General features: G+C 32.7%; 1 protein-coding gene across 1 annotated transcript in view; it reads right to left on the reverse strand.

Annotated features, from left to right (window-relative positions):
- Positions 1-17,774, reverse strand: part of YTHDC2 (YTH N6-methyladenosine RNA binding protein C2) — a 79,593-nt gene that overhangs the window by 57,851 nt on the left and 3,968 nt on the right. Inside the window, exons 3-7 of the mRNA XM_003920690.4 lie at positions 10,650-10,846; positions 9,052-9,251; positions 2,703-2,869; positions 1,654-1,756; positions 252-408 (exon numbers count right to left, since the gene is read on the reverse strand). Of these exons, the coding sequence (XP_003920739.3) occupies positions 252-408; positions 1,654-1,756; positions 2,703-2,869; positions 9,052-9,251; positions 10,650-10,846 (824 nt within the window). The remainder of the gene's footprint in view (positions 1-251; positions 409-1,653; positions 1,757-2,702; positions 2,870-9,051; positions 9,252-10,649; positions 10,847-17,774) is intronic.

A 17,774-nucleotide genomic window follows, 5' to 3' on the forward strand; every position in this document is an offset into this window, starting at 1 on the left:
AGGGAAATAGCTACAGGACAATTTAAGGGAGAGAGCAAAGTGAAAATAAAGCATGTTCCTTTTAAGGTAAGAGAATTCAGCTCACTACATAATACCAAAGAGTTGTTGACAGAAAAGAAGTTGAAAACAGAAAGAAGTTACTATTAAGTCTATCTCTACTTCAGAACACTCCCCAATTTCTCTTAGAATAAATAATGTTCAAAAGTGTTCTTTCATAAAAATTATAGAAGAAATCTTACAATTTAACTTACTATATATCACTGGACAACTTCCAAAATATCTTATAAAAAGATTTACATCCAAGGCAGCACTAGAAAGAATTAGTTTCAAAGTTGGGTGCTTTTGCAACAAATCTCTTAACTTTGTAAGTAAAAAATCACTAAATCGATCCCTTTCATGTACTTCATCCTATAGTAAACAGAAATAAAACCATGAAACAGTTAAAACATTATGGATCACTAAGTCTTTAAAACAATGGCACTGCTGGGTTTTACACTACTTCAAATTAAATGTGGACAAGACCAATCAATATTCATGAAAATTCTGTATTATAGGCATTTCAGAAATAATTAGACATTAACAATAATATGTAGATTGAACAAAGTTGTCCCTTGGTATCTGTGAGTGAATGGTTCCAGGACCTTCCCCCATGCCAAAATTCATGGATGCTTAAGTCCCTGATTTAAAAAAGAAAAAAAAATGGCATGGTGTTTGCACAAAACCTGTGCAAATCCTTCCATATACTTTAAATAATCTCTAGACTACTTATAATATCTAATACAATGTAATGCTAGGTAAACAGGTACACTATATTATTTAGGGAATAATGACAAGAAAAGTCTGTACCTGTTCAGTATACACACAGTATTTTTTTTTAATGTTTTCAAACTGCAGTTGTTTGAATCTATAGACTTGGAACCTACAGATACAGAGAGCTATCTATACCATTTTTCTCATAGAATTAAAAGTACAAAAAATTATAAGTCCAATTTAATGTGCTTTTAATACATATAAAACCTATTTAAATATGTTTCCATTAGCATCAGGGCTTATCAGGTACATTCTTTGATTTGCATAGGTTTCTAAAAGCTGCTATTCCAAGGTTACAAAACTTTAATTTTTTCTGACACAAACTAGATAGAAGTTTAGAATTCCTTAATAAAGGGGTAAACTCATCAACTTAGTTCATCAGAAGTTAGTTAATTTGGCAGCTTAACCATGGAGTTAAATGAATATGAAGTATACCTCTATCACTGGGAAATATATGATATTAATAAAAGGATCAAATGACCAAGTATGGAGATAAAAGAAAATTCACCTTTTTTGGAAAACTCTAAGTACATGCATCATTTTTATATATGAAAAGCACATTTTTTAAAAACTACATACTTATTTAATTTTCCCCCATAAAGCCCAATAGTTTTATTATTTAATACAAAATATTTCTAATAATTATAGACAAAAAATAACTTGATCATTATAGTCTGTTCAAAAGAATAAATTGGTTCTCTTTTCTACCCTATTCCAAAAATGTAATTATGTATTTAAATTTTTTGAGGCTATCCTGAAACAGCCTATGTATTTAAATTTTAAGCAATTTAAATTGTGTTTAAATATGTGAGTTACATATGACAAATTCAGCAATATTCTTACCACAATAACATGTGTCACAGTTGACAACGTACTGTCTCCTGCCATCAATGTACGAAGCAATACCCCATTAGTACAAAATGTCAGAAGTGTCTTCGGAGAAACCCTTTAAAAAAAAAAAAAGTGCACAATTTCAAGTCTTTTATGTAACTAAAACATAAATCACATTAAATGCTGGCCTCATACACACTTTAATAAACATTACTAATATAATAGTGTACTGGTATGTACAGTTTATTGGTAAAGACACGTGGTTTTGCAGTTATGTGAGACTGCCTGACAACAGCCTTTTATATTAAGTGATGTATTTTTGTTAAAGAACCTATGCTCTAAAAACAAAACGAAACCTTAAGTACTTTTTGTATGGTGATAAAGTATGTTACAAATGGAACCAGATTTTTTAATCACTACTGAGAACAAAGAAATAGTACTATTTGTCAAGAAGGCGTTGCTAATACTACAGGATGAGTATCCCTTGTCCAAAATACTTGAGACAGAAAGGGTTTTAGATTTTGTATTTTTCTAGATTTTAGAAAACCTTCAGTTGAGCATCCCAATTCTGAAAATCAAAAATCCAAAATGCTCCAAAGAGCATTTCCTTTGAGTGTCATGTTGGCACTCAAAAAGTTTTAGATTTTTGAGCATCTTGGATTTCAGATTTTTGGATGTGAGATGCTCAATTTGGACTACTACCAATAATAAATTCACCCCCTAAAAGTTATTAAGTGTTCACTATAAACTTCACCTCAAACCTGTGCTCTAGATGATTTTCTTAAACTCATTTTATAGATGAGGACACTGAGGCTCAAAGAGGTAAAATAACTATGATCATGAAACTATGAAATGGAATTTTTTTCTGTGGTTCAAAGTCTTTTTCAAACCATTCAAAACTTCTCTAGATTTAGACATGACACTTCAACATCCTGATGTAGACTTACTTGGAGCAAAATGATCATTCAACTTTTCAATTAACATACTCTCGATATTTAGTGAAATACATATACTCTTTTTTAAGCATAATAAAAGACTAGATGCATGAGGACTGTTTTTACCTGCTTTCTAATCGGATCTGATAACCAATTGTTTGACCAATCCTTTCCCTTCTCTCTGCGGCAACTCTTTCAGCCACAGCAATAGCCGCCAATCGTCTCGGTTGAGTACAAAATATACGGCAGGGGATACCATTTTTAAAGCAATCATCTAAAAGGAACTGAGGAATCTGAAACAAAAGTTTTAAAATACTATAAGATGACATGATCATATACTACAAAAAATCTAAGTGAATCAACTGAAAAACCATTAGAACTAAAAAGGTTCTGTAATAAGTCCAAATATAAAATAATCATAAAATCAACAACATTTGTGTAACTAGTAATAATCAGCTAAATAACATCATTTAAAAAGATCTTGCTCACAATAAAAACTAAAGCTAAAATATCAAAAATCAAATTTATCCAGGAATATTTAAGGTTTACATGAAGATTATAAAATGCCACTGAAAAAAGCATAAAAGGCTTGAATATATAAAGAAATACGTCATATTCATGGATGGGGATAATCAATGCTGTAAAAATGTTAATTTCTCCCCAAATTATTCCATAAAGTCAATGAAATAAAAATCAAAATTCCACTGGGATTTTTTGAATAATGAAAAGCATTTTAAAAAATAGCCTATAATCCAGGATTGCACTTTTTTATAAATAAAATTCACACGAGTTGGAAAGATTTAAAATCAAAATCTTACCTACCCCCTACCACCATTGCCCTTATATCTTCTCCATAAAAGTAACTACTATTACTTATGAAATCTTTCAAGGAAAAAAAAAATCTTTACACAACCCAGAATATTTGTGTATATAAGAACTTTTCTTATCCACACAAAGTGATGATTGTACTTAATGTCTGTAATTTGCAGTTTTCACATAACATACCAGATCTACCTAGTAACAGCTGCGTATTCCATCCTCTGGATATGCAATAATTTAACAAACGATTAAACATTTAAGTAATTTCCAGTTTTTTAGGTTTATTATTGATGCTGTTTAGTATTATAAACAACACTGCAATAAACACCTGTCTCCACATAGTTTTGGAAAGATATATATACTAGTAGTAAAATCACTAGTAGTGAAAATACTGAGTCAAAAAGTACATCAATTTTTAATTTAAATTAAAAAATTAAAATTTGTACTATGTACAAATCCCCAAAACAATTTATACTCCTACCAACAAAGCAACAAAGCAGAGGAGCTGCCTTCCAACACCCATACAAATACTTGGTATCATCAATTATTTTAATTTCTGCCAATCTATAGTTGAAAAATATAATGGTTTTTATTTTCATTTCTTTAACTGTGAGTAAAAGAAAACATCTTTTCATACACATGTTAGCCCCTAGGATTTTTTTAAAAACTTGACTAGCTCATCCAGAAGCATAAATGCGTTAAATACTACCAAGAAATACTACAGAAAATCAGAGAGATCTTCCAAAAAATAATAAAAGAAGCCAGAGGTGGGAAAATCCTTACCTACAAAGAAGCAAAGTTAAGAATTACATCCAAGTTTTCCTCAGAAACAATGGAAGAAAAGAGTGGAGACAAAGAATTGAGAGAAGAAAAAAAAAAAACCCACCATCCTAGAATTGTGTACCTTGCAAGATTATCTTTCAAAAATGAAGGAGAAATGAAGACTTTCTCAGATGAATACAAATTGAGAGAATTTGTTTTCAGTAGACCACAGCCTTGCAAGAAATTTGTTTTTAAGTTCTTTACAGAGAAAGAAAAATAACATGGGCCAGAAACTTGAATCTTCATATTGAAAGAAAGAACTCTGAAGAAGGAATAAATGAAGGTTAAGAAAAACTTTTTTAAGTTTTATTTTTCATATTCTTAATTGATCTACATATAACAATTGGTTCAAAATAATAGCAACAATGTAGTTGATTATATGTGTATATATTTTGTGTCTGTACATGTATGTTTATATATGGTTACATATAAGTGAAACGAATGACAGCAATGATACAAGGGACAAAAGGGAGGAATTAGGATTATTTTAGGGTGTTCTGTTTTGTTTTGTTTGAGACAGGGTCTCTCTCACCCTGTCACCCAGACTGGAGTGCAGTGGTGCAATCTTGGCTCACTGCAACCTCCACCTCCTAGGCTCAAGCAATTATCCTGCCTCAGCATTCCAAGTAGCTGAGATTACAGGCGCACACCACTAACCACCAGCTAATTTTTGTATTTTCAGTAGAGACGAGGTTTCACCATGTTGGCCAGGCTGGTCTAGAACTGCTGACCTCAAATGATACATCTGCCTCAGCCTCCCAAAGTGCTAGGATTATAGGCATGAGCCACCATGCCCAGACTATTTTGTTACTCAAGGTGTTCATACTACTTGTAAAGTAGCATAGTGTTATTTGAAAGTGAACCTGGTTTATTTGCGAATGTATATTGCCAACTCTTGGGCAACCACTAAAAAAGGTAAATGATAATAAAGATTATTATGCTCACACTGTAAACAAAAAGCAGAATCCTGGTGCAGAAATAGATAATGAGATTAAAGATACGTAAGAAAATTTTTAGAAATAGATCCTAGTACTATAGAAAGTTAGTATTTGGTCAAAAATAACATCTTAAATTGGATCAGGGAGGTTGCGGGGGAAAGACAGATTGTTAAATGAGTTAAACTTGAACTGGAAATAAAATGAAAAAAAGTAAAATTCCTACCTGACATAATATAATAAAATAAATTTCAGATGAATTTTTAAAACAATATAAAAGTATTAGAATAAAATATTTATAGGAAGAGCCAGGTGTGGTGGTATGCATCTATAGTTCCAGCTACTTAAAAGGCAGAAGCAGGAGGATCCCTTGAGGCTACGAGTTCAAGGCTACAGTGAGCTATAATAAACTGAACAGCCACTGCACTCCAGCCTGGGAAACAGTGATACCCCATCTAAAAATAAATAAATAAATAAATACTTACAGAAAAATATCTATCAATCTTAGGATAGGAAATGCCTCTCTCAACATGCCCCAAAGCCCTAGAAAAATATTGACAGCTTTGACTAAAACTGTAAAACTACTAAACAAGATACCATAAACAAAGGTATAAACAAAAAATTGTGAGAAATTATTTTTAACATGTTTTAACAGTCAACAGGCACGTATCTAGAATACATAAAGCACTCTAAAAAATACATCCAAAATTAGTAAGCCAAATATATAAACAAGGAATTCATAGAAAATAAACAGACAAGAGGCAAATAAAAGATACCAAGAATCAACAAAATGTAAGTTAAAATATTATTTTTTTGCTTATCAGCTTGATAAAGGTTTAAAGAAATTATATCCATTCTTGCCCAAGCTTTAGAGAAACAAGAACTTTCAATACTTTTAATATAGTAATGTGTTAACTCTTTTTTAGAGTTACAGTAACTAGTTAATCTAGCTATTAAAATTTTAAGTGCTATATCCTTGATCTGGCATTTCCACTTCTAGGAAATTTATCCTATTGAAACATTCCTACAAATAAGCAAAGAAATATCAGGATACAAGTAAGTACAATATAAGAAAAAGATTCCTACTCTATCACTTCTTAGCTATGTTAACTAGAGTAGAGTTTTAATTTTTATTCCTATTCCTCATCTGTAAAAAGATAAAACCACCATGTCTTGGAGTTACTGAGCAGTTGAAATGAGACAACTCTTATATAACTCAGTACACAGTAAAGTGTCATTTTTCACCACTGTTTATCATTACAAAAATGTTCAGGAATACTATGCAGTTGCAGTTTTTAGACAATGAGGCATATCTATAGGCACTGACTTGGAAAAATATTCAAATTTGTTAAGTGAAAAAAATCAAGATGCAAAATTATGTGTGCTTAGCCTATACTGAAAAACCAATATGTAACAATGCTATAAAGAGAACAAAAACAAAACATACAACCCCCACCCACCACCAGCACCACTACCGGAAAAAAAAAAAAAGCCACATCCCACAAGCATATATTTGGAGATTCTGACAGTAATGCAGCAGGAGAATTTAAAATCTTTCACTTTCGGGCCAGGCGCGGTGGCTCAAGCCTGTAATCCCAGCACTTTGGGAGGTCGAGGCGGGTGGATCACGAGGTCAAGCGATCGAGACCATCCTGGTCAACATGGTGAAACCCCGTCTCTACTAAAAATACAAAAAATCATCTGGGCATGGTGGCGCGTGCCTGTAATCCGAGCTACTCAGGAGGCTAAGGCAGGAGAATTGCCTGAACCCAGGAGGCGGAGGTTGCGGTAAGCCGAGATCACGCCATTGCACTCCAGCCTGGGTAACAAAAGCGAAACTCCGTCTCAAAATAAATAAATAAATAAATAAATAAATAAAATAAAATCTTTCACTTTCTGGCTAGGTATAGTGGCTGATATCAATAATCCCAGCACTTTGGAAGGCCAAAGCAGGTCGATCGCTTGAGCCTAGGAATTCGAGACCAGCCTGGGCAACATGACAAAACCTCAGCTCTACAAAAAATTTAAAAATTAGTTGGGTGTGGTGGCAAGCACCTATAGCCCCAGCTACTTGGGAGACTGAGGGAGGAGAACTGCTGGAGCTCAGGAGGTAGAGGGTGCATGCCACTGTACTCTAGACTGGGCTACAGAGTGAGACCCTGTCTCAAAAGAAAAAAAAAAATATTCCACTTTCTATAAAAGTATTTTCCACAATGTTCAAGTTTCACACAATGAACACATAAGTAAAGAAAAATTCAAAAAGCACTTAGTTTCCTAATACCATTAAAGTCAAGATAAAATACTACTTTAAATTGTTTTATTTTTTACTTTAAAGAATAAAAACATTACTATTTTAATTAACTCCTTAAATGGAACAAAATTATTTCTCATTTGAATTCATTAAATTAATAATTTCTTCTTAAAAAGCAAAGAGTATAATACTTAACTATAAATTAAATTCTCAAGTACCCTGTCACACCTAGTAAAATGATACACATAACTGTGGAAACAGGCACCCATAATTCTAATATACAAATATCATTAGCAATGACATTCAAATAATTTAAAGACACATTTATTACATATTATCAAAACTTCCGTAATCTCTATTCGATATAATTAGAACTGCTACAGTTAACACTTAATGGCAAAATTAGTCATCCTAAAAAAATTTTAACAATTTTAAGACATGTAAACAAATTCTCTGGAGTAACTCCATGGAATTTCACTTAATCATAAAAAAAATTCATGCTGGGCTGGGCATGGAGGTGGGTACCTGTCATCCCAGCTATTCAGGAGGCTGAGGCAGTAGAATCATTTGGACCTGAGAGGTGAAGTTGCAGTAAGCCGAGACTGCGCCACTGCACTCCAGCCTGGGTGACTGAGTCAGACTCAGTCTCAGAAAAAAGAACTTACGCTGAAGAAAAATCTTATATATTGTCTTCAGAAAAAAATTTCATCATGTTTTTAATATTTCAGTTTTACAGCATCAAGTTTTAAGGATAAAGAGATATAATTCTGTAATAATGTTTACGTCCTTCAACTAAAAAACTGGTAAAGTTTATAGTCAACTTATTCTACCACCTTGCCTTATTTACTAAGTCTATTACCAACCAATATAATCATAGAAAATCTTAAGCAACTGTCAAAAGCAAAATTGTGTCCCTAAAAGAAGAAAACCTACAAATATATTTATTATTTTATCTGAACCTCTATCAAAAGCAATTTTTGTAATTTTAAGCTGAAATGCTGCAAGAATGAGCACAAGAAAGGGTCATATGATGTCATATTTACTACTTCCAATCTGTCATCCTATGAGTGAAACTTCATGATAAGGAGGTACTTTGATTCTAAAATTCCAAGTCAAACCTATCATATTAAGTCCATTCTACAGTCAACTGTATATATTTGTTATTACTGCTTTTACTTTGGTTCCCATATGCAAAACACTATGCTAGGCACTTCATAGAAACAATCTCTACCACTCACGATGAAGGGTAGCAATTATTATTCCCAGTTTATAAATGAGGACTCTAGCTGACAGAGTTTACAAAAAAAGCCTAAACCTTCAATATGTGAGGAAACTGGAATCTAAACTCAAAGTCAAAGCCCACCTTCCTTCCACGATACCAAATCACTTTCTCACCACTATTTAAATAAAGGTCAAATGCCTTTTATATAATGTACTTAAAAATAAGTACATTATATAAAATATTTTCTTTCTACAAATTCTCCAAATATATTCCAGCAGTAATTTATTTCTGAAATAACCATTACTATAATAACCACAAGTTTCTTTTTCTGTTTTTTTAAACATATGCAGGGTATATTTGATATAAGATTACAATATGGGGTAAAATATATATATTTTTTCTAAAAACAACAAAAAAGAAACAAACCTGTGTAGTCTTTCCAGACCCAGTTTCTCCTACAATCAAAACTACTTTATTTTCCTTAATTATTTTAACAATTTCTTCCTGTTTCTCAAACACTGGTAAAGACTGCCTAAAAGAATCAAATTCGGATTCTCCTCTTTTCACTGGAATCTGAGGTATGCCATTGTTGAGTCGCCCACTTGTCTTGCTCATTTCCCGGTTTTCTTTGAAAATGAATAAAAGAACAAAAAATGTATGATCAACACTGAAAAAGAACTGTTAAAATAAAAATAAGTAATTTTTTTTTTGCCAAGCCTAGAACAACATGCCAAAAGAGATAATTTCTAACAATTCCTTTTAAATGTTTTCTTCTCAGTCTACATAAAGTTGTCAAAAAATACCTCAATTGTTGTACTCTTACACATACTATTCTCATAGAACATGTTATAAATTTCAATATCAATTAGAAAGCCAACCTCTCAGACATATTTCTGGTACACAATGTTTAAAAATTGATAAAAAAGAATTATTCAATAACCATTAAAAATGAAACAATTTTGATAATCTAAATGATTTTTAGGCTTGTTATAAATTTCTGTCAAGAATTTCACAGAAAAATTTTATAGTAGGAAGTAATGTGCATTCCACTTATAAGATCTGTCACATACATTATAAAAACATACTACAAAAAAGAAATACCCCATATATATTTAATGTTATACACCTCAGATTAAGTGATCAAATAGAATAATATGTGTTAAATATAAGGTCCTAATGTTAACAAATGTCCTAATTGAGTATTTTAGCCAACATCCACATTTAACTAAACAGATAGGAATAAAGAGGTAGGAAATGTTTTATATCCATATAGTTCAAAGCATGTTTGTGTGCCTATATGTCAAGTGCAAGTTTTTGATATCTAGGAACACATATTTTCTATATTCTGCTGATCTATTCCAATAGACAATAAATAACTATGTACAGTTTATCACCATAGGCAATAAAATAAATAGTCTTCTTACTAGGGAAGCGATCTTTCCAAACAGTAAAATTACAACTTTATTTTATAACCCAATACATTATTTATCTACCTTTGAACAACTTAATGTACTGAAGACTCTGTCCTGTTTCTTACCAGAGCTAAAGCCCCATTTCAAAATCTCACTTATTAGTGTGTCACAGCATCATAATATAGGAAAGTCTAGTTCCTGGAGTCAATTACCTGCTCTGCAGTTTACTGGCTGTTTTGGTGACCTTGAACAAAATATTTAACTCCTCTAAGCCTCAGTTTCTTCACCTGTGAAATAGGGTAAATTCTTACCTTGCAAGGGTTGCTATGAGGCCCCATATAAAGGGTTTAGTATACCGCCTTGCACACAGTTAATGCTCAATAAATGGTAGCTATTGATATTATAACACTTAAAAAACAATTGGTTCAACTTAATGACATGCTTTAAAACTGCACTTTGTTTCAAATTTTTACAACTCTTAAATCATTTCTAACAAACTATTCCAACTGAGAAATCTTATTTCATCTTAGTTTTCAAAAATATATCTAAAATGGAAAAAGAACAGTCATCAAATAATAGGGTAAATGAGGAAGCTCCCCAGAAAATACATACCAGCTTCAACAGCAAACACATTTCCTCTTTCTGTTTTAGGCAGAAGTTCTGTACGCTCTTTATTGGTGACAGGAAATCTTTGAATTAGGCTCCTAACAGCATGTTTTGTATTATGAGTCAAATTACAGGTCATCATTGCATGAGCTGTTTCTGATCCATCTTTCTTCTTCACAGTTAGGTATCTATTTGCTCCCTTTCTGAATATTAATAAAAATCATGTATTTACTATATATAGTCAACTTGTTCACATATGATGTACGCCTACTTAGAAAATATGTCTCAAGCAAAACATTGAAAAAAATTAAAATGCTTTGGGATAAGATGCTGGAAGTCCAAAAAAAATTCAGTAAAGAAAGAACTGGGCTAAAGTGGGCATAAGACTATTTTTAATTAAAATTTCAAGTGCTGCAAATCCAATTCGAAGTCCACTAAAAAGGCTTACTTACCCATAAGTGTTAAAGTTTGTCTTTAGCAGACTTCATGGTAAATGAAACATCACCAGTTAATATAATACATGCTGGGAAGCATACAGAGGGGGGAAAAAACAATCTGAACAACAGAACCTAAAAATAATAATGAAAAAGTTATGGTCCATAGTTCAGACTAATATGTCCCAGTGAATGTTTCCACAGTATGTTGGTAATGAGACACTCCCATGAAAACCTGTTAAGAGAGCCAAGTTTAGTGATTGGACCAAAAAAGCATAAATCAGCGTTATTGATAAACAATTTCAGATGCATTTTTAATACAATATTTTTCAAAGCTTCTGCTTCTACTCTTCAATTATAAGGTAATGATGATTTATAAGTGTTCAAGTTATTTACTATAGGTATGTTGTTTCCTTAACTGGTCCAGGACTAAGTATGTCTTTTATAACTTTTGCAGCTCTAAGAGTAGTAGGTATAGTGTTATATGCCAGGAAGTTCCCAAATGCGTTTTGAATGATTTCGTAGTACATGCCTATAATGTAGCAGTGTAATACTGATTAAGAACTCAGGCTCCAAAGGCACACCGACCTGAGTTTGAATCCCACCTCTACCACTTACTAGCTGTGGCAATACAGAAAAATTATTTAATGGCTCTGAGCCTAACATAATAATAATATGTACCTCAAAGGATTATTCACATATTAAGATAATACATGCCAAGTGCAGTATCTGTTATAGAGTAGACACTAAATAAATGAAAACTATTATTATGGTTAGAAACAATATTATTTCTTAAATGTAAAAGTTACCCAAAATATTTCATAAAATGTTTTGTCATTTGTTAACGTCACTATTATATTATGCAAATAATCAACAGAGCCATAAATACAATGAAAAACTTATAATTTACAATGCAAATTTTATTATTTTCCTAATTTTCATTAGATGTAAATTTTGTCGACAGTATGTTCACCATAAGAGTGATATTAACTGGGGATTACTGGCTGGTTTGGTGTCCCTAAACAAAATATTTAACTCCTCTAAGCCTCAGTTTCTTCACCTGTGAAATAGGGGAAATTCTTGTAAGTTTTCTAAGCAAATAAGTTTTCTAAGTTAGGCTTCCAATTTATCAAGGTTTCTGGAAACTCCTTATTCAATGTTTCAATGAACTATAAGCTTTCTATGTGGTTATGTCACTCATTAACAAGTACTTGGTGGTGCTTAAAATGATGCTATAAAGATGAAACAAAATTTAACCTAATCTAGAAGTTTCAGTTATTTCCATGATAAATTCAAATTACTGAATTCTGGAAATGTTCTCTGTAGTAGGTTCTTTTCCCATGGACCTTTCTGAAACTTCAGGACAGTCATTATAGACTCAATAATTCATTCCCCTTCTGTGATGTTCATTTCATAAAATTTTAACTACAAAAGGCAGAAAGTAAGCTGAAATGAGCACCAGAACAAATGGTAGGAGGCTAAAATTCAGCTAGTAAGAAACTTTCAACTAATTATATGATCAACAGTAAATCATTTTACTTCTGACACAGTATAATGGTTAATTTTTAAAACCTCATATTTTTTAAGAACTCAAAAATGCTTTAATTTTCTTAAAAATCATCTCAGAAAGGTTTTGTTGTATTTCACTTTAAATTTTATTCATTCACTCAATTATTTATCATATATTAACTAAACACTGACTTTATGCCAGGCATTATGGTAGAAGGCAGGAATACAAAACTGAATAAAACATATCCTTTCCTCAACAAGCTCACAATAAGTCAGATTAAAACCTTCCTAACATAGGTTACCTAATAGACCATTTATGTATTTTTAAAAACTCACAATAAGCAGGTGGGACTACTTAGCCATTATCATTTAAAATCTACTGAATTCAGTTTGAACACATATTGCAGAATGGAAAGATGAACTTCAATGGTTTTATGTTTTAGTAAAAGATTCTACTTGGGCTTTTACTGATTATTCCTACCATAGTCAGAACCACAGTGACACTGATGTATCATAAAAGGATTAATAATTTAATAAAATAAATGATTTTTGGTAAAATATTCACCTCATTGTTGCAAGGATAGAAACATTTAATATAGTAGAAATTTGTAGTACTATGTATACTAACGCAATGAGGTCTCCTCATTATGCTTTCATTCCAAGATAACTGAAACTGCTTTGATGAAAAACACAAGAATCCTTTATGCAAAGCAAAATTAACTAAAAACTAGATTCACATGTAGAAAAGATGCTAAGTGAAATTCACAAGAGTTTTAAAAAATAAAATGTAAACCCTATATGCAACTTTTAAATATAATAGTAAATGTAATAAAATTACAGATAAGAGCATCAAAACTTCTAACTTTCAAAAAATAAAAGTAACCAACGCATTTTAGCATTTCAGTGGCTTCTTTTGAAAGAAAAATGATGCTGGGTAAATAAACAAATAAATACATATAAAAATAAATTTAAAAAAGAAAAAAATGATGCTATAAGTAATCAAATTGGACACAATGTTATTAATTTATTAATTTACAAACATGTTATTAAATATTCAAATCAAATATAAACATATACCTCAATATTCCCTACTTTCCAAATCTCAGAACAGTTTAAAAGATCAGCTGAGGAGCCAAAATCTGAAAACGACTACTTAAAAACCTCACAGACACCAAGAGCTAATGTCTCTCAAATAACAAAAAAAGCAGGCATTTACTTGATGCCTACTAAGTACTTTATTTCATATTCCCTTAATTTATACTTCCATTAGGCAGACAGACGCAAAGATCTAGCTCCAAACCACTTTCTCCCCAATATCATAATACAGAATTGGAAATGTATTAAAGTTTTCATCATACTAATCTGCACTTTTCTATGATTATCTAAAAACTAATAAACCAACCAGTTCACTTCATGTTGTTGTTAAACTGAGCACAGTAGCTTTCGTGGCATGGTCACCATGCCAATAGTAAATTTATTTTTCTGGTCTTAATGAACTAAAAGCTAAGTTGAAGATGAGATCTATCCAATATTTCTGTTCTAACTCCTCAAAGCACTTACTACATTGCTATAAACTTGCTATGAATATCAAAAAATAATTGGTTAAGCCTCACTGTGTTCAAATCCTGGCTCTGACACTTGCTAGCTGTGTGATCTCAGGAAAATTACTTAGCATCTCTAGGCTTTAATTGCCTCATCTGTTATACAGATACCAGGTGTTAAAACAGATTCTGCTTTATAATACTGTTGTTAAGATCAATGGTAGACTGGATAAATAAAATGTGGTACATATACACCACAGAATAGTATGCAGTCATACAAAAGAACAAGACCATGTCCTTTGCAGAAAAACTGATGGAACTGAAAGTCATTGTCCTTAGCAAACTAACCCAAGAACAGAAATCCAAATTCATGTTCTTTTTGTAAGTAGGAGCTAAATGATGAGAACGCATGGACATAAAGGGGAACAACAGGCACTGGGGCCTATCAGAGGGTAAATGATGGGAGGAGAGGATCAAGAAAAATAACTAATGGGTACTAGGATTAATACCAGGTGATGAAATAATCTGTACAACAACCCTCCTTGACACATGTTTACCTATGTAACAAACCTGCACATGTACCCCTGAACTTAAATAAAAGTTGAAAAATAAACTATATCCATACTAGTATACAAATGTAGGCATGCTCTGACATACATCCTGCTGCATTTAATGTATAAAAAGGAACCACTGGTCCTTGTTGCTCACTTCTGTGAACAGGAAGTGTACTAAGGCCATGGAAGTCATTCACTTTCAGATCAAAGTTTTTCCTTTCCCTTGTAGTAAACACCAAGCCAGAAATGAATCAGCCCCAATCCGAAGGCCCTCACCCAAATATGAGAATGCTGACTCCTTCTCATTAAAAAAAGAAAAAAAACTAATAGATTTTTTTTATTTTCAATAATCCTTTAATTCTTGGGAAAACCCAGTTTAAACTTGATCTAATTTTTTATTTAATTTGATAATATTTTATTTAGCATATTACATCTATGATCATAAACCCATAATTTTCATTTCTAATATTTTCCTTATCTGATTTAGGTAGCAAAGTTATACTAGTTTCATAAAAAAAAAAAAATACTTAGGAAGTGTCCCTATCTTTAACTCTCCAGGAAAAACTGAAGTAAAAATGAAATTATGTTTACAGTGCAGCCATAAAAAAGAATGAGTTCATATCCTTTGCAGGGACATAGAAAAAGCTGGAAACCATCATCCTCAGCAAACTAACACAGGAACAGAAAACCAAACACTGCATGTTCTCACTCATAAGTGGAAGTTGAACAATGAGAACACATGGACACAGAGAGGGAAGCATCACACACCGGGGCCTGTTGCAGGGTCGAGGAAAAGGGAAGGGAGAGCATTAGGACTAATATCTAATGGGTCGAGGAAAAGGGAAGGGAGAGCATTAGGACTAATATCTAATGCACGTGGGACTCAAAACCTAGAAGACGGGTTGATAAGTGCAGCAAACCACCAGGGCACATGTATACCTATGTAACAAACCTGGACATTCAGCACACATATCCCAGAACTTAAAGAAAAATAAAACAAAACAAAACAAAAAAAGAAATTATATTTATTGACTCTCATTTAAATTACCTCTGAATAGGCTTTTGTGTAAGTAAATTTCTAATATTCATTAAATTCATATAATGAATTTTCTCAAAAAACTGTTGTTAGGATTAAATGATAATCCATTTAAGGCACCTAGCACAAGTACACAACAGCGCTTAGTAAGTGTCTGCTCCCAACTCCTGAAGGAATGCAGCCCTGACAATATCTTAATTCCATGGGACCTGTTCTTGGACTTCTGACCTCCAGAACTGTAAGATAATTTTAGCCACCAAAGAACAAGTTAACTCCGGTTAACTACTGTTATTATTGGACACAGCAGGGTTTCTTTTCAGTGGATATCAAAAAATTCACTAACAGAGTTCATTACCTGAAAACCATTTTTCCTATTTTAGCTGGGAGAAGAGAGGAAGCATGCAGTTCGCAACTTTCCAAGACAGGAGGCAAGATAGGCAGTAATCTAAATCTAAAAAGGGGAGTATCCCTGTAGGTTGGAGCCTCTGGTCATGGTCAGTAGAGGACTTTGGTACCTATTAGGCAGTAAGTGACCTTAGCAGTCACAGAATAAGAAATGTGTACTTAGAAAATCTACTTTCATTAACTTCATATTTTCTCATTCTACAGATTTTTAACAAAGTTCATTTTGCAAAATCCATTTTGTCTAACTTGGACTGAGAAAAACTGGAATGAGATTTTGTTTTAGTTATAAACAAGCCAAAGAATTAGAAAAGTGTGCTCTTAAGACTAAAACACATTGACCTCAGTGTGACTTTAAACACAACCTTTAAAGTTGAGAAAAAAAAGTAAATAATAATGTGAAATTTTTGGTATGTGAAATCTGACTAGAATTTCAAAGAAAACTTGAGGATATACTAAAAATCACACAATAGGGTTTTTACCCCAAGAAGAATGTTTTCAGTAAAAGATGAGCAATTATAAAAAATAATCAAAACAGGGCTGGGTGCAACAGCTCAGGCCTATAATCCCAATACTTTGGGAGGCCTAGGCAAGAGGATCACCTGAGCCCAGGAATTTGAGACCAGGCTGAGCAACACAGCAAGACCCCATCTCTACAAAAAAAAAAAAAAAAAAAATTTAAATTAGCCAGGCATGGTGGTGCATGCCTGTGGTCCTAGCTACTTGGGAGGAAAGCCTGAGCCTAGGCATTCGAGGCTATAGTGAGCTATGACTGTGCCACTGCACTCTAGCCTGGGCAACAAAGGAAGACTCTTGTCTCTAAAAAATAAAAATAAAAATAATCAAAGCAGGTAAAATTTAACTATTTAGAACAGAAAAGCCAAATCCTTCACAAATGGCTTAATTTTTAAAGAAAGAATATCAAAAAGAAAAAACTGACCAGAAAAAAATTGAAAACTATCACATTAAATGGCTGGAATCTAACTTAAATAAGAAACCGAAACAAGAGAATGAGGCAATGAGAAACTGGGAATAGAATCCAGATTTCCTGCCCTTTACACCATGTGGCTTGTCAAATTTGTACTAAGAAACTATAATATCACACACACACACACCCACACACACACACACACACACACACACACACACACGTAAACTAACCTGCTAAGTCAATTAAGTTAGTGATAGATTAAAAAAAAAAAAAAAATCTGGCTGGGTCCAGCAGCTTGTGTCTGTAATCTCAGCACTTTGGAAGGCCAAGGAGGGAGGACTGCTTGAGCCCAGGAGTTCAAGACCATCCTGGACAACAAAGTGAGATGCTGTCTCTACCAAAAAAAAAAATTAGTTGGGTGTGGTGGTACATGCCTGTAGTACCAGCTACTCAGGAGGCTGAGGTGAGAGGATTGATTGGGCCTGGGAGGTGGAGGCTGCAGTGAGCAGTGAGCCATGATCAAGGTAAAGGGTGAATAGAAAATTTCATGAAATGTAAGTCAGGTACAAATTCTCATAAAAACGAAAAGAAAGGATTTGAGAAGTAGATTCAAAGTGATTTATTTCACTTTGTGAAAAGAAGAAAAGGCATTTGAAAATCACAAGGACCACTAAGAAAATATAGTACAAAGTTTACTCAAAGATGAAAAGGAAAGACAAGGAGC

This window comes from Saimiri boliviensis, chromosome 1 (assembly GCF_048565385.1).
Source record: "Saimiri boliviensis isolate mSaiBol1 chromosome 1, mSaiBol1.pri, whole genome shotgun sequence".
NCBI classification, from domain to species: domain Eukaryota; kingdom Metazoa; phylum Chordata; class Mammalia; order Primates; family Cebidae; genus Saimiri; species Saimiri boliviensis.